The 24,930-nt window shown below is 44.3% G+C and overlaps 1 protein-coding gene across 3 annotated transcripts in view; it reads right to left on the bottom strand.

The window, feature by feature from the left end:
* Positions 1-9,734: 9,734 nt before the first annotated feature.
* ctrip (E3 ubiquitin-protein ligase ctrip) overlaps positions 9,735-24,930 on the bottom strand; it is a 53,624-nt gene continuing 38,428 nt past the window's right edge. For all 3 annotated transcript variants that reach the window (XM_076195900.1, XM_076195902.1, XM_076195899.1), the window contains 7 exons: positions 23,230-23,432; positions 23,008-23,114; positions 18,964-19,264; positions 17,928-18,648; positions 16,828-16,974; positions 12,773-13,088; positions 9,735-11,696 (listed from right to left, as the gene is read on the bottom strand). In XM_076195900.1, the coding sequence (XP_076052015.1) occupies positions 11,500-11,696; positions 12,773-13,088; positions 16,828-16,974; positions 17,928-18,648; positions 18,964-19,264; positions 23,008-23,114; positions 23,230-23,432 (1,992 nt within the window). In that variant the 3' untranslated portion in view covers positions 9,735-11,499. The remainder of the gene's footprint in view (positions 11,697-12,772; positions 13,089-16,827; positions 16,975-17,927; positions 18,649-18,963; positions 19,265-23,007; positions 23,115-23,229; positions 23,433-24,930) is intronic.

Raw genomic sequence — 24,930 nt, 5'->3', positions numbered from 1 at the left:
ATGTATGAATGTTAATTCTATTTCACCTACCTCATGTATCTTTGATGTCAAATTCAAATTGTACACCACTGGGGTCAGCGACAGATAGCTGGCCGAGCATTTGTATTGTATGCTAGTTACTATTATTTCGATTAGCATTTTGTATACATGTAGGAAATGAAAGTGATGCGTAATTGGATGTGCGCGCGCGTTTGTACGTGTAACGAGTGCTAGAAGTTTTAAGCTAAATTGCCATTTCTATTTACGCAATTAAATTATCATTTCCATTTTTGTAAATGCAAAAGTTGAATGAAAACAGAGTATATTAAATTTTTGTATTATTTTGAGTCTTGTTTTCTACACACAAGTGTGGCAGGAAGTACAGTGTATTTGGCACCTAACACACGAGTGAATAATTGTAAACAAATTGGGTGAAAGGAACTAAAGCTAAATTGCCATTTCTATTTATGTAATTAAATTATCATTTCTATTTTTGTAAATGCAAAAGTTGAATGGACGGAAAATATATTACATTCAATTAAATTATTGAATTATTTGAGTCTTGTTTTCTGTGTACGAGTGAATAATTGTAAACAAATTGGGTGAAAGGAACTCTCGGAGACACCATCAGTTACAAGGGTGACGCGCATCAGAATTCATTTTGAGATGAGACCTGGAAGCGAGTGGTAATGCTAGTGGTGTGCTTAGTGTACATATTTTCGTTGTGCAATAAAAACTGAACTGGAATCTACTATTATTTCAATTGTTGCACAACCAACACTATATATAACGAACATCACATTCCTCCTTTTAAATAATTATTGGAAATTATGGATGGTTAAAGAAAATGGAGAAAAGTGGGAGGTGAGCCAGCTGTCGTTTGCGGACGACACTGCGCTTGTGGCAGGATCGGAGGAGGGATTGAGGAAGTTGGTGGCAGAGTTTGGGAGAGTATGTGATAGAAGAAAGCTAAAGATAAATGTGGGTAAAAGTAAGGTGATGAGATGTACAAGGGGTGAAAGTGGCAGTAGACTGGAAGTGAGCATTAAGGGAGAGCGACTGGAGGAAGTGGATAGTTTTAGATACTTGGGTGCAAATGTAGCATGGAAATGTGGAGTGAAAGTGGTAGAATGTAGATTGAGAGAAGCGAGTAAATGCCTGGGTGGATTAGAGAGTGTAATGAGGAATAGACATTTGGGAATGGATGCTAAGAGGAGACTATATGAAGGAGTGATTATGCCAACAGCACTGTATGGGGCAGAAACATGGAACATAAGAGAAGAAGAGAGAAGGAGTTTGAATGTGTTTGAGATGAGGTGTCTGAGAAGTATGATGGGAGTTACTAGGCTAGATAGAGTGAGAAATGAGGAGGTGAGGAGAACAGGGGTGGAAAAGGAGCTGGGAGATAGGGTTGATGAAAGAATATTAGGATGGTTTGGACACATGGAAAGAATGAGTGAAGAAAGACTGGTAAAAGAGGTGTGGAAGGCAGATGTGGAGGAAGTGAACATGAGGGGACGTCCTAGGATGAGGTGGATGGATGGGGTGAAGGGGGCTTTGGGGAAGAGGGGAATGTCTGTTGAGGAAGGACGGGAGAGGACAGAAGACAGGGGTGAATGGAGAATGGTTGTATATGGATGATGTTGTGATTGCATGAGGTGGAATGGGCAGGTGGATGGGGGGTGAGGTAGTATGTATGAGCAAAATTTGACGCAGCCCGAAGGGATTTCTCCCCGTCCTCTCATTTTATGAAATGGGGGGACGGAGAGGGGTCGCCGATTTAATGAAGCGGCCTTGCTGTGGATGTGCTGTGTCTTGCAACACTGCTTCTGACCCAGGGCAGTGGACAAGGTGCAGGGATGACCCGTCATCCAGGAGGTGCTAAGATAAGGAGGAGGGTGGAGAGTGTATTCAGGGATGGAATGGGTGGGAATGATTTTATGCCTTTCTTTTTGGCTACCCCCCTTAAAAGCCTTGGTATATGTATGTACATGTATGGAAACCATGGATATAGATCGAATTGGATCTGTACATTTTGTGGTTGTGATAAAATTGGAAAGTAAAAGACAAGCGTTGCTCCCTTCCTCTCTACAAGTAGACAAAATACCTACTAAAGGCGCTGCATCTCTCCATCTGACCGCCTTCTCATAACATACCACCTTCTTTCACTCGACTTGTCTTTTTTTTTTCACCCTCCAGTCACAATTTTGAAATTGTTCTTAATTTTCCACGAACTTAAAGATGTTCCTACATTTTGACATTACGGGGAATGTCAACAATATACTCTGAACATATTTTAGTACTGACGCCATGACAGATGTGCAAGTAGACGACTGGGACAAAAATTTCCTGATCGGTTTAACTTTACGTGGGTTCTTCAGAGATAATTTACAGAATATGAATATAGTTATTTATTTTTAATGTTTTTTTTTTTTTTTATGGAAATGAGACGGGAGGTAAGACCAATGTATCAACATGCAGAACATCAACCTCCAACCCCTGTGAACCACATTGTAATGACAGCGATACACTCATTTTGTGAAACATTACCTTTGAAGAAACGTATCAAGAAATTAAGTCTGTTCCCAGTCCCATGTTTTTCATTCTTACATATTATTGTAGACTGTCAGTTTGTTGGGATGATTTTGAACCATCCATTCATCGTCGACACCTACCTGGGCTCCTTGGTTGCCGTGAAGCAATTTTATAGGAAATTCCAGCAAAGAAAATATTTTTTTCATTCCTAAATGCAGATTAACGTGTTCCTCTCCACTGGGAGATCTCAAATTCAGAAATATTAACCCATTCAACTCCGATGACAAGATGTCTTGTCATTTGGTCAAATAAAACAAAAAATCATAAAACACCAAAATGTTTGATCAAACACCAGAAAAATATGACGTCAGTCCTCGCTTCGCTCGCAGCGAAGCGAGGATTGACGTCATATTTTTCTGGTGTTTGATCAAACATTTTGGTGTTTTATGATTTTTTGTTTTATTTGACCAAATGACAAGACATCTTGTCATCGGAGTTGAATGGGTTAAGTATACATACACATACCAATGGCTATTTCCCCTTTACAAAAAAAATCCTACCCATTCCATCCCCACATCCTCTACTCCCTTCCCTCCCTCTCATCTTGGCTCCTCCTGGATGAGGGGTCATCCCTACATTTCGCCCACTGCCCTGGATTAGAAGCAGTGCAGCAAGACACAGCCCGTTCACAGCAAGGCCGCTTCATTTAATCAGCAACCCTCCCCCCCACTCCGTCCTCTAATGCAGAAAAAGAAAAGTGGAGAAATTCCTTTAGACTGCGTCAAAATATCACCCACACATTTCCTCATCCCCCACCCACTCCCCCTCATGTATCACAGTATCTTCCATATACAACCATTCTCCATCTTCTGTCTTCCTTCCTCCCTCACCAGACATGCCCCTCTTTCCCAATATCCCTTTTATCCCATCCATCCATCTCATCCTTGGTCGCCCCCTCATGTTCACTCCTTCCACACCTCTTTTACTAATCTTTCTTCACTCATTTTATTCATATGTCCAAACCATCCCAATACTCTTTCATCCACCCTATCTCCCAACTCCCTTACCGACCCTGTTCTCCTCCTCACCTCATTTCTCACTCTATCCAGCCTAGTAACCCCCATCATACTTTCCAGGCACCTCATCTCAAACACATTCAAGCTCCTCTCTCATGTTCCATGTTTCTGCCCCGTTAGCACAATCACTCCTCCATACAATCTCCTCTTAGCATCCATTTCCAAATGTCTCATTACACTTTTTAATCCACCAAGGCATTTACTCGCTTCTCTCAATCTACATTCTACCTCCACTCCATTTCCTGCCACATTCGCACCCAAGTATCTAAAACTATTCACTTCCTCAAGTCTCTCTCCCTTAATACTCGCTTCCAGTCTGCTGCCACTTTCTCCCCTTGTACATCTCATCACCTTTTACCCACATTTACCTTCTTTTGCACACCTTCCCAAACTGTCACTTTCTCAATCCCTCCTCTGATCTCGCTACAAGTGCAGTGTCATCAGCAAACAGTTGGCTTATCTCAATTTTCTTTAACCATCTCCAACCCCCTACCTACCACCCTAGCATTCACCTCTCGCACCACCCCATCCATGTATAAATTAAACAGCCAGGGTAACATAACACATCCCTGACGAAGTCCCACCTTTACCTCAAACCATTCACACTCTCCATTTCTAATCCTAACACAAGCTCTACTACTCTTGTAACAACTCTTGACTGCTCTTAACAGCTTTCCTCCTATCCCATGTATCTGCAACGGGATGGGGAATAGTACTAAGAATCCTTCTCCCTGTAGCCCCACAGGGGACATTCCTAAAAAAAGTAAAGGCATAAGAGGGTCTAGGAGTTTTCCAACCAGTACCCTAAGGTTTGGGTCAAGCTTTACTACTCTTGTAAAAACTCGACAGCTTTCTCACACATTTGCAATACCTCCCACAGTGCTTTCCTGTCTACACGGTCATAATCCTTTACCAAACCCATAAAGGCCCGAAAAAACATCCTTACCTTTTCCTAAAGCTTTCTCACATATCTTACCACAAAAATCTGATCCACACAACCCCTACCTGTCCTAAACCCATACTGTTCCTCACCAATTACTTCCCCTGTTAATCTTATCCCCCTTTCCCTTGTAAAATGGAACTATACAGGCACTCCAGTACTCTACCCTCTTTTAGAATATTAAATAACCTCATCTGCCAGTCCACCATCACTGTACCTCTTTTCCAGACACTCCACATGACACCCATCCAACCCAGGTTCTTTACTTCTCATTTTAACAACTTTCACATCTTATTTCTCCTCCATTTTCCTCACTAATCACTCATTTTCTTAGTGCTACCCACTGTAACTACCTTACTACCCTTTCCATCATTCATGTTAAGCCACTCCTGCCCACCTTCCTCTTACTTCCGTCTCTTCCATTATCATCTCTCCATCTGCACCTTTTACCTTTTCCTCTCTACTTAATTTGCCTCCTCTTCCTCTCGGTTTCTTTCCAAAACATCTTATTACTTTCAAAATTTTCTGTCATATTCTTACCCAATTTCACATCTGCTCTCCTCTTTGCCCTGTGTTTTTCTTTTCTTTGTACTTCATGATTCGTCCTATTGTGTAACCAATCTGTGAATGCTCACTTCTCTTCTACAACCTTCTTCCCACCACTCACTACCCTTCCTTCCATACTCCGTTCCACACATCGTCCTTGCACACCTTGCGACTCCCTCCTTGGACCATCCCCATTCCTCCTCCACTCATAGTTCTACTCTATCCTTCACTCCCCTCTCAGCTTCTTGTACTCCTTTTCTTTTACATTGAAACAGTTTGCTCTAAGCACCTCCCTACCTTGTATTTCTCCTCTTTCTCCATCTATCCTCCACTTTCCATTTACCTTCTACCAAAAAAATTATATTCCCCTACTCTCTCTCCCCTAAGAAAAGAACATGGACATCCAAAACTTTCCCTACTATTCTCCCAGTTACCACTATGTAGTCCATTAACACCCTCTCCCATGTGTCCTTATGCTGGATATTCTTCCTAAACATGGTATTTGCTATCAGCCATCAAATATCAAATACTTACATCAAAAATGCATTTGATACATATACCAAACTATAAGAGCACTTTTATATACATTTTATTAGTTTTCTTATATATATACACACACACACACACACCAAGGGACTTTTTCTTTATATATATATACACACACACACACACATATGCATGAGAACTCAAACTATAGTCAACGCAAGGAGAAATGGCCGATAAGGCGTGGCTAGGAGATTTCCCGGTGTTGCCACATGTGGGCATCCATGGCGAGAACGTGCGTGTGGATGCAATGTTTTCTGAATGCAGTGTGAGGGGGGCGGGGCCAGAGATCAGATGTAGTGGCAACGTCGCTCTCGCATGCACATATGCCATATCTTCACTTAAAGAAACGAAACCTTTGTATAGAAAACATTGCTTTGATTTTTATTTCAGTGGTGGTGTGTGACAAAAAATTATAATATAATCGTATGAGGCAACATTATAAAATTATAAAATAGAATTATATAATAAAATAAAATTATAAAATAATTATATGTGGCACCACAGGGGAACTCCCAGTGCTCCGCCCTAACGGCCAGATCTCAGTGCATAGGGTATAGGGATTCTAAATATGCAGAAAAACCACTAAGGAAAATAAATTGACGAGTGTCTAGACAAAAGTGCTCCGATATAAATTTATTTTTCTTGGTGTTTTTTCCGATACACACACACACACACACACACGTATGCCATCTTTTCCCCCTTACAAGGGCGGCAGCCAAAGTCAAAGGCATAAATCCACTCCCATCCATCCCCACATACTCCACTTCTATTCACCATTCCTTCCTCTTTTCTCGTCTCCTCCTGGATGACTGATCCCTGCACCTCGCCCAATGCCTTGAGTCAGAAGCAATGCAGCATGAGACAGCACATTCACAACAAGGCTGCTTCATTTAATAGGCAACCCCCTCTGCATAAAAAAAAAAAAAAAAAAAAAAGAGGACAGGGAGAAATTCCTTCGGACTGCATCAAACTATCCTTCACATGTATCTACAACTTGTATGTCACATTTAGATAAACGCATTTGATGTACATGCACTAAACTGAGTTTCTGCTATATACAATATTTTTTTTTCAGTTTTTTCTTAACCCATTCAACTCCGATGACAAGATGTCTTGTCATTTGGTCAAATAAAACAAAAAATCATAAAACACCAAAATGTTTGATCAAACACCAGAAAAATATGACGTCAGTCCTCGCTTTGCTCGCAGCGAAGCGAGGACTGACGTCATATTTTTCTGGTGTTTGATCAAACATTTTGGTGTTTTATGATTTTTTGTTTTATTTGACCAAATGACAAGACATCTTGTCATCGGAGTTGAATGGGTTAAAATGTACATATATTTTGAGGTATCACACCTCTGTTCACAGATTCTCATTCTGATCTATTATAATCATCTGCGTAGAAATTGAGGGAAAAAAATCAGCATATCTGTGGCAATTCCAAACAGATGCATTTACAGAAAATAAAATAAATGAAAATATAAAAAAAAAAAACAAGTGCTCCTCGAATCTTGAATTGTTTATAATTCAGAATTTGGAGGCTTCCAAATAAATAACAAATAAAAAGATTAAATTTAATCAGCACATGGCAATTCCAAACATGCCTTTATGGGAAAAAAAATAATAATAATCAAGCTTTCCTGGAATCTTCTATATTTCTGAATTTGGAGGCTTCCAAATCTTAAAGACCACCAACAGGACGAGTCGTCTACTTTATTTCAGCACTGAAGTGACAATTAAAAATGTTCTATAATTAACAAAATAACCCACACTTCATTCGACCTCTATTTACAAGTCGTACATTTTTCAACGTACAATTCATACAACGTACAACTTGTACATCATATCATTTATTAACCCATTCAACTCCGATGACAAGATGTCTTGTCATTTGGTCAAATAAAACAAAAAATCATAAAACACCAAAATGTTTGATCAAGCTCGCAAGGAGGACTGACGTCATATTTTTCTGGTGTTTGATCAAACATTTTGGTGTTTTATGATTTTTTGTTTTATTTGACCAAATGACAAGACATCTTGTCATCGGAGTTGAATGGGTTAAGGGAGCTTGCTGGCTAAGCAGGTTAGTGTGTCGCGGCTTGCGACGGAGGTTGAGGTGACTGGAGTTTGAACCCTGCCCCCGGCGAGTTGGACCAAGGGCATGGTTCGTTCAATTCCGAGCTACCAAGTCCTCTCTGAGGGGCACAGTCCTCGCCTCCTGAGAGGGGAGTCTACGTTAAATCGAATCACATTTATTCTGGCCGTCACCCGACTACTATGCAGTCAAGATTCCTGTATGTAACGAAAAAGAAAAAGAAAAAAGAAAAATGAGTTAATATAAAATATTTCTGTAGTACGAGGGAGTTCAGCGTAATCAACTCGAGGTAATCCATACCACACTTTTGACCTGCTCTACGGAGAGTGGAATTTTCGCTTTTCTTCGTATTCGGGCTCTAGCCAAGTAGCGTCGTTCTGCATGACAAACCACCCCCACTCCCCACCTGCCTCGTCACCCACAATGGGTCCATTGCCCGTCTCCGTGCCCCATGACATTCGTACGCATGGTAGGATCGATGCCAGGCCAGTTCACCCACTTCCATAACAATGCAAAGGTTAATAACGAGATCTTTATCGACTTTGCGTGTTGCACGATGTGCTTACGCATGGGGCCCCCCCACCTGGGCAGGGGGGAACTCCGCTGAATCGGAGAAGCCAAATCGGCGAAGGCAGAGTTCAAAGATAAACAGAAGAGCCTTGTGGGAAATTCCCCGAGCCTCGGTGGGTGGGAGGGCACGAGGTTTATGAATCGTTGGCAAATTTGACGACATTCGGACGAGCCCATCGCTGCCACCGTCACGGGACGGGTGCTGCGCGACATCGGGACGTCGTCGTGTCGTGGATCGCCAGGACGCAAATAAAACCACATCGTATTAGTGCTGCTGCTGCTTGTAATACTCAAAAACGTACACACAAAACCTAAACGACTAAATAATCTGGAACGGGAGGAAAAAAAAAATCACAATAGTTCTAGGACAAACTTAGGAAGTGGCATGCCATACAAAACTTAGTCTTTACACATTCACAGAAATTCCTCCGACGCGAGTCCTGTCTCCACTCCTACCAGACGTTATCACATTCATCGTATAAATGCTTCCTCCGTTTTTGCTCTCCGATGTGATTACTGAATATACCTTGAATCGTGACGATAATGATAATAATAATAATACGTGTTCACCTCGATAATAGGGTAGGCACTGCTTCAATACTAGAACACACGCACGCACGCACGCACGCACCCTCGCTTGCACGCACGCACGGTCACACCAGGTCGAGACGCACACAAGGGAATGGTGGGAAGGAACGGGGCCTGACGAAAAGTTGCAGCGGATCCAAGGAGGTGGCGGTGTCGACGGCAGACCGGGGCCGCCCTACTCCTCCTTGGCGACGAGAGGCGGGTCGTGGATGTGCTTGACGACGGGGAAGGAAGGAAGGGGAACGAGGAAGACCGAGGCAGGAGGCGGAGTAGAAGACTGCTCCGAGAGGAGACGCAATGCTGCGGGCAATCTGGGACGGTCACAGTTGGGAAGAGGGGAAAGTATGAAAGGGACGAGGTTAGGAACGGATGCAGTTCAGAGAGGGAGCAGGTGGGGGACGGGTGTAGAGGGAGCAGGTGGGGGACGGGTGTAGAGGGAGCAGGTGGGGGACGGGTGTAGAGGGAGCAGGTGGGGGACGGGTGTAGAGGGAGCAGGTGGGGGACGGGTGTAGAGGGAGCAGGTGGGGGACGGGTGTAGAGGGAGCAGGTGGGGGACGGGTGTAGAGGGAGCAGGTGGGGGACGGGTGTAGAGGGAGCAGGTGGGGGACGGGTGTAGAGGGAACAGGTGGGGGACGGGTGTAGAGGGAACAGGTGGGGGACGGATGTAGAGGGAACAGGTGGGGGATGCGTGAGCGACGGGTGAAGGAGCAGGTGGGGAACGGGTGAAAAGGAGCAGGTGGGGAACGGGTGAAAAGGAGCAGGTGGGGAACGGGTGAAAAGGAGCAGGTGGGGGACGGGTGAAAAGGAGCAGGTGGGGACGGGTGAAAAGGAGCAGGTGGGGGACGGGTGAAGGAGCAGGTGGGGGACGGGTGAAGGAGCAGGTGGGGGACGGGTGAAGGAGCAGGTGGGGGACGGGTGAAGGAGCAGGTGGGGGACGGGTGAAGGAGCAGGTGGGGGACGGGTGAAGGAGCAGGTGGGGGACGGGTGAAGGAGCAGGTGGGGGACGGGTGAAGGAGCAGGTGGGGGACGGGTGAAGGAGCAGGTGGGGGACGGGTGAAGGAGTATGTGGGGGATGGGTGAAGGAGTAGGTGGGGGATGGGTGAAGGAGTGGGTATAGAGATGTATCCCCTTGCCAAGCAAGCAACCCACATACAGCAGTTTTGGTGGTCAACATGCGAGATCAGAAGACGGGTGTAGTGGCAGGTGTGGGGCGGATGAGCAGAGGGGCGGGGAGGAAGAGGGGAGGGACGTAGACACTGCCTCCCCCCCCCTTTTCCAGCCACCCGCGTGCAGGCAGCCTCCTCGTCCCTTCCCGCCCGCTACGCTCACACTTACGAGCCCAAGATGGGTGTATATGCAACCCAACCAAAACCACGTCTCCTGTTCTTCGCCAATCTCTTCTTTACGGTTGCTTGTCCCCCGACGATGCAGTTGTTGTATCCCAGGAGACATACAATGGTGCACCCGGCCGGCGACATCACACTATCCCTCTGCCAACGTCGCTCCATGCGCCGTGTCGTGTTGCTGGCGACAACGTGCCAAGGCAGCGAACTGCTGTTGCTTGGCCACGAACGACACGGCACCGCTCTTCTCCGCCCAGGATGCGGCGACTGTAACCGCTTCTGCCATTCCTCCCCTTCATCGTTGCCGCTGCCGTCGAGTGGTGGTATGGGGTCGTCGTTGGGTTGAAGTAAATAGATCGAGGTGAATTCAAAGCACTTTTGAACAGCCTTTTAACATACACAATGGGCTAAAGTGTGTGTGTGTGTGTGTGTGTCCGTGTGTGTGTGTATGTGTGTCGTGTGTACATCCGCACACGTCTGTTTGTTTACGTTGCTATATTTGCAGCCACACACACCACAACAATATCACAAAGAAGGGCCGCTCTTCTTCTCCACCCACCCCCAGCACGCAGCAGCCCAAAGTCCTCCACGACTGACCAAGCAACCGATCGATCGTCTTCGTCATCCGCCCCCCCCCCCCCCGAACACCACACACGCAAGCAGGTCCTCGGTCCTCGAGTGCGCACCGCCACGAATGCAACGACTGCCGCCATCACGGGGGTCTTTGGCATGGGGTAAAACGTTCTTGGTGCGCACACGCTCGACTCCTGCATTTGCGCTACGGCTCCGCGATGCGTTGGAGGGAGGAGGGGAGGGGAGGAGACGTGCAGCAGTGGGGTTCCCCTCCACCACAACGACGCTTCCTCGCACGGCCTCGAGGTCTTCCACGAACCCCGAGGTTTTCCACTGTGCCCCTAATGTTTCCCCGAGGCCATGCTAAGGTCCCGACGTAGGACAAGAACATTGCTGGATTCCTTCGGGGATATTTTCCTTCACGGGCGGAGCCGTGTCCCCACGACAAATAAACCAAAACAAAATCGGCGGTACAGAAATCCCACACAATGCAGCATCCTGTTCATCATGGAAGCATAAAGGCACTGCCTGCCTCATGGGGATGGGGACCCTCCTGGCACTCGGCACCCGTCCTCCGACTACGCGCGGTTTCTCGACACGCTGCACCACCGCCGCTCGGTTGGTCCCACCACCCGAGGCACACACACGTGGGTGGGTGGGTGGGTGAGCAAGGAGGGGTGGGGTGGGGGGAGGAGGAGGGGGGGGGCTTACGAGAGGTGGAAACTGTGCTGCCCCTCCCTGGCTGCCACCTCCAACTTGGCACGCATCCGCTCAATACTGGAATAGTCAGGTAACTTGAGGTAATTCACGCACGTCATCACGGAAGGCAGGAACGAGTCTGCGTCCTCGCCCGCCTCGAACGTCTTGCGCACAATCGTCAGGGGAGGAGACAGGCTGCGGAACCCTGGTGAGAGAGAGAGAGAAAAATGCGTCAGGAACGGTTTGTGTACCCATCGAATACATTTGTATACCAATCCAATACATGTGTATACCAATCCAATACATGTGTATACCAATCCAATACATGTGTATACCAATCCAATACATTTGCATACCAATCCGATACATTTGTGTACCGATCAAATACATTTGTTTACCAATCCAATACATTTGTTTACCAATCCAATACATTTGTATACCAATCCAATACATTTGTTTACCAATCCAATACATTTGTATACCAATCCAATACATCAAATACATTTGTATACCAATCAAAGTTAATGAAAACAAGGACATTAGTAGAGTTGACTTCTGAAAGGAAAACTGGATTCTTTTTTTATTTTCCGTCATGGATGCAGAATGCACACATGCTATGCAAATACGCGATACCTGCAGAGTGTCTGCACAGCTATTTTCAGATCACCGCCATACACCGAAACTCTACCAATGCAGCTCTGGTCTGGCAACAGATTAAACATTTTAGATGCAAACAACCCACACCGGCCTGGATCGCCTCAATACAATTCGAGTAACCTGAAAGTTGATCCGAGGGCAACAGATCGACAATTGAACAAATTGACATTTTATATATCATATCACAGAACCATCTCTCAGAATACTAGGACACTCTCTCTTTACAAAGGATGTTCCGAGATATGGGAATTTAATACTATACCTCTTATTTCACACTCACCTGCCCGCAGCCTCAAAGCATCTCCACTCCCGACCTCTTGCCCGGCGAGGATCCCCAACTAATGCACGTAAATCAACACTTATATGTCTCTTTATGAAACACAATGGCAAAAGCCTACAAGACTGTGAGAATCAACACCGTGTGAGATCGAAACCTTTATTGGTATGACGTTTCGTTTGTTACAGCTTTTTCAAGTACAGATTTTGAAAAAGCTGTAACAAGCGAAACGTCGTACCAATAAAGGTTTCGATCTCACACGGTTTTGATTCTCACGTCTCTTATCCTCATCTTCCTGCATTGCCAAACGTTATCCGATGCTACGGTTACTTTATCTACAAACTCACCTCCTACAGGTAAGCGTGGAGACCCAGTGACGAACTGCAGGAAAGACCGCTGCTGTGCAGGTGTGTACTCGGACAGAATCTGCAGGAGGAACTTGACTGCGCGCGAGTTGTGCGTGTAGCCGTGGTCGGGGCGACAGCACTCCGCCAGCTGCTTCATGTCCCATTGTTGACTTTGGGCCGCCCCACAGAACAGCTGCTCCAGCTCTTCGGGATAGAAGAGCTGGAGCCGAGCCAAAGGAAAGACACTCTCCACCCCTTCCCGCAGCGCCTCCATCTGTCGCCACACTCCCTCCCGAACCAGCCACTCTACCACCAGCTGTTAACCATAAAAAGAAATACAATAAATGAAAAACATATGTATACATACATATATATATATGTGTGTGTGTGTATTCACCTCGGATCTGCTGCAGCCTCTTTTCGAGACAGCCAGACACCACCCTACGGCAGTGAGCTCAGAGCTCATTATTAGCAGATCTCTGGGTAGGTCTGAGACCACTCACACTCCACACACCGGGACAGCAAGGTCACAACTCCTTGACTAACGTCCCGTACCTACTCGCTGCTAGGTGAACAGGGGCTACACGTGAAAGGAGACAAACCCAACTTGTCTCCGCCCGGCCGGGGAATCGAACCCCGGTTCTCAGGCTTGTGAGGCCAGTGCTTTACCAATCCGCCACCGGGCCGTGTGTGTGTGTGTGTGTGTATAATAAAACCACCTGGAAAATAAAATGAAAGGTGACCAAACATTTTCATCTATTTACTATTTAAGACATTTGGTCACCTTTCATTTTATTTTCCCAAGTGGTTTTATTACACATTTTATGAATCATGCGTTTGTGATTTAGTCGCATTTATATATATATATATATATATATATATATATATATACACACAATCACATATATATACTAATAAGAAACACTGGTATTTTGTGTTACATTATGTGATCACTGAGAAAGAGGAACTAAACGAAGCAAAGCACTTTCATATATTGCATCTTCAGAGCAAAGTACTTTGTACTGAAGATGTAATATACAAAAGTGCTTTGCTTTAACTTCTTTCTCAGTGGTCACTGTTGCATATTATATATCATATTTATACATCTATATATATATATATATATATATATATATATATATATAACAAAATGAAGTAAATATAAATTTATGCATTAATTTTTATATCCCCTCTTTTCATCATATACATACATTGCTTTACAGCAATGTATGTATATGATGAAAAGAGGGGATATAAAAATTAATGCATAAATTTATATTTACTTCATTTTGTTATATATATATATATATATATAGATGTATAAATATGATATATAATATGCAACAGTGACCATTGAGAAAGAAGTTAAAGCAAAGCACTTTTGTATATTACATCTTCAGTACAAAGTACAACTTAAGACCAAATTAGACATGGTGTGATACAGAGACCGGACATCACGAGCGTAGCTCCCCGTCCCGCAAGATAAAACTAGGCATGACCATAGATCCACATGGGTGGTCGATGGAAGTGGAGCAGAGTGGATGATTTAGCCTTTTGATTTAGTTAGCCATCTCCCTTAGAAGGAAGAGCCCCTTGGGTGTGTGTGTGTGTGTAGCAGAGTGGGTGATTTAGATTTAGCCTTTTGATTTAGTTAGCCATCTCCCTTAGAAGGAAGAGCCCCTTGGGTGGTGTGTGTGTGTGTGTGTGTGTGTGTGTGTGTGTGTGTGTATTCACTTGGCCTTTGGATCACGTGTTGGACTCGTGATCGACAGCTATTTCCCTCCTGGAAGAGAGCTCAGAGCTCGTAGGTCCGATCTATGGGTAATGCTATGACCTTGCACACACACACACACCCCCAACTCCCCGCCCACGAGAGTCAGAGTAACGACCCGAGGCACAGCGATACCGAAATGATTTCGGCCCTGGGCAGGATTCGAACTGGGTACTGGGAGCACTTCTACTTCCCAGTTCAGCGCTCTACCAACTGTACAACCGAGTCGGTGTGTGTGTGTGTGTGTGTGTGTGTGTGTGTGTGTGTGTGTGTGTGTGTGCGTGCGTGCGTGCGTGTGTGTGTGTGTGTAATATATACGAGTGGAAAGGGTGATGAGGTAAACTCCAAAAAACTGTTGGAGTTTTATTACTAACATTTCGTCCTTAAAGGACTTCCTCAGAGAAGCCCTTTAAGGACAAAACGTTAGTAATAAACTTCCAACGGTTTTTTGGCGTTTACCTCATCACCCTTTCCACTCATTCCGTCATACATATTTCAATATATATATATATATATATATATATATATATATTGTGACATCATGACAGGTTTATGAATGGTAAGAATGGAAAGACACGATTGAGGACAAGAGACTTTATTCCTGACCGGTTTCGCCTTAAAGGCGACACCGGTCAGGAATAAAGTCTCTTGTTCTCAATTGTGTCTTTCCATTCTTACCATTCATTATTTTTATATATATATATATATATATATATATATATATAATACAGTCGTACCTCGGTACTCGACCATAATCTGTTCTGAGGTGGTGGTCGAGCACCGATTTGTTCGAACACCGAAACCAATTTTCCCCTTATCACTGTCTTTCTTTGGACCCATTATTAAGGGCTAGAGCAACACGAAAAAGTTTAAATCTGGGAAGAAATACTCGAACAAACTGCGTACGTCTTACTCCGCTGGCGGTCTGAGTCGAACTGACGCTTACCCGCTGTTCGAGCTAGTCGAGTACCGAGATACGACTGTATATATATATATATATATATATATGTATAATCACAAAGAACCCACAGTCGGAATAAAAGGAAACTTTTAGAAGAAAGTGTAACTTCTATATTTCGGCTAATAGCTATAGCCCTCTTCACTTTCCTGAAGAGGGCTATAGCTATTAGCCGAAATATAGGAGTTACACTTTCTTCTAAAAGTTTCCTTTTATTCCGACTGTCGGTTCTTTGTGATTATATTTACAAATGTGCTACAACATTTTGTCTAAGTGATATATATATATATATATATACATACATACACATACTTACATATGAATATATATATGGTATATACATACATACACTGAATGGTTCCCAGTGAAGAGATTAGCATCTTTTCAACCACAATTCACTTAACTCTATGCCAACACAGTCGAGACTGACAAGGAGCTTGAAGGAAGCATATATTGGAAATTGATAGCACAATGGGTTAAGTCACTGACACTTTGTCATGTCCGAGCCGAGTTCGAGTCCTCGGGTCGACCACGATTCAATTTCCAATATATGCTTCCTTCAAGCTCCTCGTCAATCTTGACTGCAATGGCATGGAATTTAAAAGTGAATTGTGGTTGAAAAGGTATATACGTATACCAAAAAGCATTTTCCCTCCGTCTATGGGAGGTGGCCAAGCCGAGACATAGCCTACCCTTTGCCCATCATCCGTTTACCCCTTTCATCTTAGCTCCTTGTGGATGAAGGAGCACTGACAGCTCTCGTCTGATACATGCATCACAAACCGAATCGGCTCATCTCTCATCCAATATCCGTGATGTTAAATCACAAACCGGGGTTGCCACTGTGATCTATGCCAGTTTCCATAAACGAGTGAGATTTTTTCCACAAAATTCATAAAAGGAAATTTGAATTTCCATTTTTTTTTTTACACACAATATAAGTTCATTGCAACCTATTATTCTTCATATGTCCATACCATGTGAGCAAATTTCTCAGACACAAATTTGTGGGAAATTCCCACAAAATGGCATCCCTATCTCGAACCAAACAGCATCCCACTGGATGTTATGGGAATCGACAGGTCTCGTCCAATACACATACCACAAACTGAATCGCCTCATCTTTCACCCAATATCCATGATATTACATTGCAAGCCAAATTGCCTTATCGCCAATGTTCCAACAGAACCGCATCCCACTGGATGTCGGGAACTTCCTAAAATGAACAACCTAAGACAAAGTTGTCTTCCTAAAACGAACAACCTAAGACAAAGTCGTCTTCCTAAAATGAACAACCTAAGACAAAGTCGTCTTCTTCAACCGACCTGCAGGTAGTGTTCCAAGTTGTGGACGGTCACAGGCATGTCGGCACCACCCTTACGTAGCTCCACGTGGCTGAAGCCGGGCAGGGTGAAATTTAGGCAGAGATCCTCCACGGTACAACCGTCCACCGTCAGGCACTCCAGCTGGGCCTACGAATGCAAAAAGATAAATTGATAAAATAAAAAATCATATTCTAAAGCTACCTCCCTTATAAGGAAAGAAAAAAATCTTTGGTATATACATACATACATACACACACCAAAGGCTTTTTTCCCCTTATAAGGGAGGTATGTAAAAATATACATTATATAATTTTTATTCATCTTTTTGTAAGCGGGAGGGAGGGGGGTGAATGGGAGTAGAGTATGTTGGGGATGGAATGGGTATGAGGGGTTTCTATGCCTTTGTTTTATGGCTACCTCCATTGTAATGGAGGTAGCCATAAAACAAAGGCATAGAAACCCCTCATGAGTATGTTGGGGATGGAATGGGTATGAGGGGTTTCTATGCCTTTGTTTTATGGCTACCTCCATTACAATGGAGGTAGCCATAAAACAAAGGCATAGAAACCCCTCATACCCATTCCATCCCCAACATACTCATGAGGGGTTTCTATGCCTTTGTTTTATGGCTACCTCCATTGTAACCCCTCATACCCATTCCATCCCCAACATACTCTACTCCCATTCACCCCCCTCCCTCCCGCTTACAAAAAGATGAATAAAAATTATATAATGTATATTTTTACATACCTCCCTTATAAGGGGGAAAAGCTTTTAGTATATAGAAAAAATAAAATGAATACATACATATATATATATATACCAAAGGCTTTTCCCCCTTATAAGGGAGGTAGCCAAAAATCAAAGGCATAAAATCCATCCCCCTCCCTCCCTCTTATATTGGCTCCTCCTGGATGACGGGTCATCCCTACATCTCACACAATGCCCTGGGTCAGAAGCAATGTAACAAGACACAGCAAGGCCACTTCAGTTAATTAGCGACCCCCGTCCCCTCATGCAGTAAAGAAGATGGGTTTGTACGCACAAAATTAACCGTGCAAACAAAAATCTTAAATCCGTGTTGAATAGCCGATGCTTACCTGCAGCTGAGCACCAGCCATTGGGTTGTGAGTGAAGTGGGCCTGAATGCGACGCTTCTCCAGGGCGGCACCATACAGCTGATGCAACGTGCGACCCAGCGTCGGGTCCAGGGACATGACGTCGCCCAGCCCCAGGAGTCTCTCCTCGCCCAACAGCCATTTGTACACGCACTCGTGCAAACCCAGATCCAGCATTCGCGAGTCCATGACCGCCTTGGCCATGAACTTGCCCAAGAACTTGAACTTCGCTTTCAACTTGGTGACTTGAGCAGATTTCATGTTCCTCCTGATGGGGATCGGATAGAGGCCATGGGGCGCGTGCACATACTGCACCTTCTGCGTGTCGCCCCCCACTCCCTCCTCTATCGTGATGCGCTCTCCACGCCAGAGCTCCAGGTCAGCCTTCTGCAGTTCCCGTGACACGAGTGCGTAGAACTCGAGCGTGGGGCCCAGACCGGTTCCCACTTCGTTCTCGTACTGTATCTCCAACATCGCCCTCGAGGACGCTAGGTCGCCGATGACCCCCTCCGCCTGCTTCAGGAGATCCTGCCGGGACACCGTTCGTTTCCGCCTCTCCAGACGAGGCGTGACGCGTTCCGAACTGTCGGAGGCGTTGTGCAACTCGGGCGAGGAGTCCAGTAACCGCTGCAGTGCTCGGTCGCGGTCGAAGGAGACCGCATAGAATAACAACTGACGCGTCTCAAATGGAAACAGGAACGGACTGCAAGAAAAAATAAATAACAGGATTAACATAGTTAATTTCCCTACTCCGTTTCAAAATATTTGCATCTTAACCTACGACCTCTAATAATGACGATCTTTGTATTTCTAGACCACAGCCAGATCACGCTTTAATGATTATCATCACTCGGTACTGATATGGTTTAACGTCAATTTATGTGGACACCACAGCCCGCAAAAAAATAACTAAACATTATGTGATTCCGAGTGGCACACGTCTAGTAATCCAGGGTTAAGTGGATTCCTTCGTCCAAACATGCGTCTTGCCCAACCGTCTCCACAACCCAACACTCACCATGCATAGGCGATCTGCGGTAGCCAAGGCGGCAAATTCCCGGTCATTATTACGAGTGGATCCTGCAACTGCCGATTTGCCTTCGCCGTCAACTTGAGGTTGGTGAATTCCGACGTGGGAAGTGGCGCAGGGTGCAACCCGGGAGGGTAAAGAACTCCGTAGTGACGGTTCAGAGCGTGAAGCACCCGCAGCAGGGCAAGGACCTCCACGCTTGGGTCGCCTACGCTGACGCTCCCCGGGAGGGTTGCTGTCAGAAAGTGGTCCAAGACGCCACTACTGCAGCCACCCAGCACCCCGCCTTCTGCGAAAAAAAAAAAAAAAAAACTTCAGTACATTGGCCCTTCAATGCTTACCAAAACATGCGTTACATTTCAGAATTTATGAAATACGACTAGAAATGGGAAGGGATGGGAGCATAGATAGGATTGGAATTGAGGCGTCTAGGATAGAAAGGGGAAAATGCTGGCATCATGCATAAACCAATTTGCCTCTCAACCACTTGAGTACGAGTCAAATTCTCGCATGCAGCATTGGCTACCTTATGTATTAATTGCATAATAAAATAGTCACTGGTGTATTACTCGCTCTCTTTTACCAAGTAATAAACACAGAAAATGTGGTCAAACCAGTTCATAGAATCCGGGCTTAATTCATGTACAACTAAAAAAAAATGGCTAACATGAAGAATGGTCACCCCATGCGATCCCACCTGAAGAATTGTCACCCCATGAGATCCCACATGAAGAATTGTTACTTCACGAGATTCCACCTGTAGAATTGTCACCCATTGAGATCCCACATGAAGAATTGTCACGCCATGAGATCCCACATGAAGAATTGTCACGCCATGAGATCCCACATTAAGAATCGTCACCCCACGAGATCCCACATGAAGAATTGTCACGCCATGAGATCCCACATTAAGAATCGTCACCCCACGAGATCCCATCTGAAGAATCGTCACCCCATGATCCCACCTGAAGTATCGTCACCCCATGATCCCACCTGAAGTATCGTCACCCCATGATCCCACCTGAAGTATCGTCACCCCATGATCCCACCTGAAGTATCGTCACCCCATGAGATCCCACCTGAAGTATCGTCACCCCATGAGATCCCACCTGAAGTATCGTCACCCCATGATATTCCACCTGAAGAATCGTCACCCCATGAGATTCCACCTGAAGAATTGTCACTGCATGAGATCCCACCTGAAGAATTGTCACCCCAGTATGCCAAATATCAACAGTGGAATAAAGATTATGTTAGGTTAGGCCAAACGAGGGTTATGCTTATTGTCGTCAACTGATACAACTGAAGGATTGTAAACCCAGGATGGCCCAAGTGAAGAACTGCCACCCTAGGATAGCCCACATGAACAATTGTCACTGTCAAAGTCTGGGGTGACGATTCTTCGTGTGATCCAAAACGGCTGCATCCTCGTGTACCCATTCATGCTTCATGATGCCTACGTAGGCATCATCGTACCAAGGCGGTTAAAAACAGACCTCTAAAGAAGTGGTAGCTGTGAACAAGTTTATCAAAATTTTGAAGCGCCATGCAAGGACAGTGTGTTCGTACGACAATTTGCTTATTACGGCTTAGTCGTAATAATAAAGGTTCCTTCCTCACATGCCCAAGGACTACCCTTAAGGGACTGTAGGGCGCGAAAACACGAAAAATTCTGGAAAATTAACGAATTTTAGGTAAACATTTCAAAAGATTCTCTATGATGGTGGTAACACTTTGGCCAAATATTACAGCTCAATTCCGTTTCTTTTCTAATATATAAAATAAAATAGATAAATTTTTGGCAACCTCTGGCAACCCCATGCATGAAAAAACATTCTGTATATTGAAATAAAGTCAAAATTTTGATACCCAGTTCTGTTTTGTTTACAATAATTAATATATATGGAGATATCTGGCAACTTGCCCAACACTAATCGTCAATCACCACAAGGATCTCAGTATCTCTTCAAAGCTAAAGGAGAAAGGATGTCGCCCTGTCGCGTATCTGTTAGCATGCGATCGTATTATCTTTTTTTCTACCAACAGGTATTCAAAAGATTCTCTATGATGGCTGTAACACTTTGACCAAATATTACAGCTCAATTCTGTTTCTGTTCTTATATATAAAATGAAATAGATAAATTATTGGCGACATCTGGCAACCCCATTGCATGAAAAAACATTCTGTATATTGAAATAAAGTCAAATTTTCGATAGCCAGTTCAGTTTTGTTTAAAGTTTTAAACAGAAACGTAAAAAAATAGACAATGTCACGAGTGAGTACGCGGCCGGAGGATTTTAAATGCCGGTGTGCTCCTTTAAACTTTAAATGCCTCTCCTAAAAAGTTTATGTTTTTTATATTTAAATAGCCATATCTCTGTTTCTTTTTGTCCGATTTCATTCATTCTTTAGAATTTGTAAAGAGAAAGAGTAATTCTTTAATTTGATTAGGAAAAAAAAAGGAAACTGTAACTTAATTTTTTTGTTTAATTTATCATAGCAGATTTTCACTGAAGTTTCTACTATTCAAATAAAAAAAATAAAAGAGAGTAGGAAAAAATCTAACTCAATGAAGTTGTTCCCAAGACTCTAATCTTTCATTTCCTACATAGTAGGCTGATTACCTATGCGTATGGATACTTCAATGATTACAGATACTATCATAAAAAAAGAAAAAGAAAAAATTAACTACACGTAATATATACATGTTACTAAAACAATTTAGTATGCAATAATACTCTTTCCGATAGAGTAAGTATACATAAGTTCACCAAAGAAATTGAACAACTTTTATGACACGCTCACCTATAAGCACTTCCCACAGTCCCTTAATGTACACATGTGTGCATATGTATTTACCTAGTTTTACCTAGGTGCCAAGATAAGAGGGAGGGTAGAGGGGAGTGGAGTATGTAGGGGATGAAATGGGTGGGAGTGGTTTCTATGCCGTTGTCTTTTGGCTACCCCCTGTGTAAGGGGGGAAAAAGCCTTTGGTATATATATATATGTACCTAGTTGTATCTTACGTGAAAGAGAGCTACGCTCATGGTGTCCTGTCCCTGTATCTAGCCATATCTAATTTGCTCTTAAATTTGTGTATTGTCTTTGCACACAAACTATCGTTTCATCTATTATGTTCCATACATCCACAACTCTGTGGGGAAAACTTTTTTTTCTTTCTTTCAAGTCTCTTCTATAATTGTCCTTTTTGAGTTTCCTTCCATGTCCTCTTGAGTTTCTATTATCCCAGTTTACAAGTCTTCTATCAAGGATTTCTACACCTTACATAACTCTGAAGATTGGTAACAAGTCACCTCTTTCTCTTCTTTGTTCCAGAGTCAGTAGTTCTAGTTTTGACAATCTTTCTTCATATGTACATACATATAACATGGCTTTTTCCCCCTTATAAGGGAGGTAGCCAAAAAGGAAAAGGTATAAATTCATTCCCACCCATTCCATCCCTGAATACACTCCACACCCCTCCACCCTCCCACTTACCTCAGCACCTCCTGGATGACAGGTCATCCCTGCACCTTGTCCACTGCCCTGGGTCAGAAGCAGTGTCACAAGACGCAGTACATCCACAGCAAGGCCACTTCATTAAATCGGCGTGTACGCACACCCCACACTAACAATCTAGCCAAAAATATTTCTACCCTGAGTGGCTTACGGTCCTGACCAGTGGCCATTGCAGGTTACCAACTGTGGCTCTCCTGCAAGAGCCCAGGGGCAACAGATCGATTTTACGTACGGAAGTACAGGTAAATACGTACGTACACATCTATATAGACCAGTCGTTAACCTTTTCCAGTGTCTGTACCCCTTGACATGTAAGGAAAAAATTCTCGTACCCCCATCCAATATAAATACAATGCAAACATATGAAAAGGATTGGCGATACAAATCTTCCTTTGCTTTCTCATTGTAAATATACAGTACCATTGCACTGGCTGTCATGTCTCGTAACCCCAAGTTTCAGGTTTACTTCCCCAGGTTAAGAACCACGGATATAGACCATCGACTGCACTTACCGGTTGCTTGCGTGTCCTGTGTCTTCTTCTTGGGGCTCGGCCTACACGTACCCCCTTTGCCTTTTCTTCCGCCGCTCCACTTTGTCTGCTCCTCCTCCTGGACTGGCCTACAAACGAACCGTTTAATGAGAGTTTGCCCGCCAATTTCCTACAAAAGGATCGTAGACCCTTTTACCAGCAAGTTGTCACGAGGATCCCGGAAGTGCGAAAGATAATACGTACCTATAGTAGATCGTGTGTGTTTGTAGCCATATAGTTGAGTGTCCCACCGGGGCTTCAGAGTCTGTGTCTGCTTCTGACGAGTGGTCGGGTGCGGAGAACTGTCGGATGGCCTGATAAACGGTCATGTTATAAGGGAGCACCTGGTCGCCTATGAGGAATTGCAACTTGTGACTCGATGAACTCTGGTTCACAGAAACGGCAGCCTGAAAATGTGGGGAGAGACAAACATTTATCATTCCACTTTGTATTTACCTAATTCACAGAAAATGCAGGGAGATGCGTAAATATATAAAACCTTCATTATTTCACTTTGTATTTACATAACTGTAGTATACAAGAAAGGAACAACACTCGCAGGGTCCTGTCTCTTATTAATTTTCTAACACACAATTCCGATTATGTCTGATGTTTATTCAGACAGGTAATCACTTAGGTTTTTCCTTTAGACCTACTACACTACTATGCACTTTTCTTTTTTTTTGTCCATACCCCACCCTCAGTGTGCACAAGTGCATGCACTGGAGGGTGGGAAGGGTTGGAGAGAGGGGGTAAGAGAAACTGATGGAAGGAGGAAGACAGGAGAGGAAGAAAGGAAATGAGGAGAAGAGAAGATGAGAAGATGGGAGGAAGAGAGAAGATGGGAAGAGGAAGAGGAAGAGAGAAGAAGGAAAGGGAAGAGGAAGAGAGAAGAAGGGAAAGGGAAGAGGAAGAGAGAAGAAGGGAAGAGGAAGAGAGAAGAAGGGAAAGGGAAGAGGAAGAGAGAAGAAGGGAAAGGGAAGAGGAAGAGAAGAAAGGAAAGGGAAGAGGAAGAGGAAGAGAGAAGAAGGGAAGAGGAAGAGGAAGTGAGAAGAAGGGAAGAGGAAGAGAGAAGAAGGGAAGAGGAAGAGAGAAGAAGGGAAGAGGAAGAGAGAAGAAGGGAAGAGGAAGAGAGAAGAAGGGAAGAGGAAGAGAGAAGGGAAGAGGAAGAGGAAGAGAGAAGGGAAGAGGAAGAGGAAGAGAGAAGAAGGGAAGAGGAAGAGGAAGTGAGAAGAAGGGAAGAGGAAAGAGGAAGTGAGAAGAAGGGAAGAGGAAAGAGGAAGAGGAAAAGGAAAGAGGAAGAGAGAAGAAGGGAAGAGGAAGAGAGAAGAAGGGAAGAGGAAGAGAGAAGAAGGGAAGAGGAAGAGAGAAGAAGGGAAGAGGAAGAGAGAAGAAGGGAAGAGGAAGAGAGAAGAAGGGAAGAGGAAGAGAGAAGAAGGGAAGAGGAAGAGAGAAGAAGGGAAGAGGAAGAGAGAAGAAGGGAAGAGGAAGAGAGAAGAAGGGAAGAGGAAGAGAGAAGGGAAGAGGAAGAGAGAAGAAGGGAAGAGGAAGAGAGAAGAAGGGAAGAGGAAGAGAGAAGAAGGGAAGAGGAAGAGAGAAGAAGGGAAGAGGAAGAGAGAAGAAGGGAAGAGGAAGAGAGAAGAAGGGAAGAGGAAGAGAGAAGAAGGGAAGAGGAAGAGAGAAGAAGGGAAGAGGAAGAGAGAAGAAGGGAAGAGGAAGAGAGAAGAAGGGAAGAGGAAGAGAGAAGAAGGGAAGAGGAAGAGAGAAGAAGGGAAGAGGAAGAGAGAAGAAGGGAAGAGGAAGAGAGAAGAAGGGAAGAGGAAGAGAGAAGAAGGGAAGAGGAAGAGAGAAGAAGGGAAGAGGAAGAGAGAAGAAGGGAAGAGGAAGAGAGAAGAAGGGAAGAGG

The sequence above is a fragment of the Oratosquilla oratoria genome, chromosome 12 (genome assembly GCF_046742065.1).
Source record: "Oratosquilla oratoria isolate Oo_2021 chromosome 12, ASM4674206v1, whole genome shotgun sequence".
Lineage (NCBI taxonomy): Eukaryota > Metazoa > Arthropoda > Malacostraca > Stomatopoda > Squillidae > Oratosquilla > Oratosquilla oratoria.
This window is presented reverse-complemented; position numbering and strand designations above follow the sequence as displayed.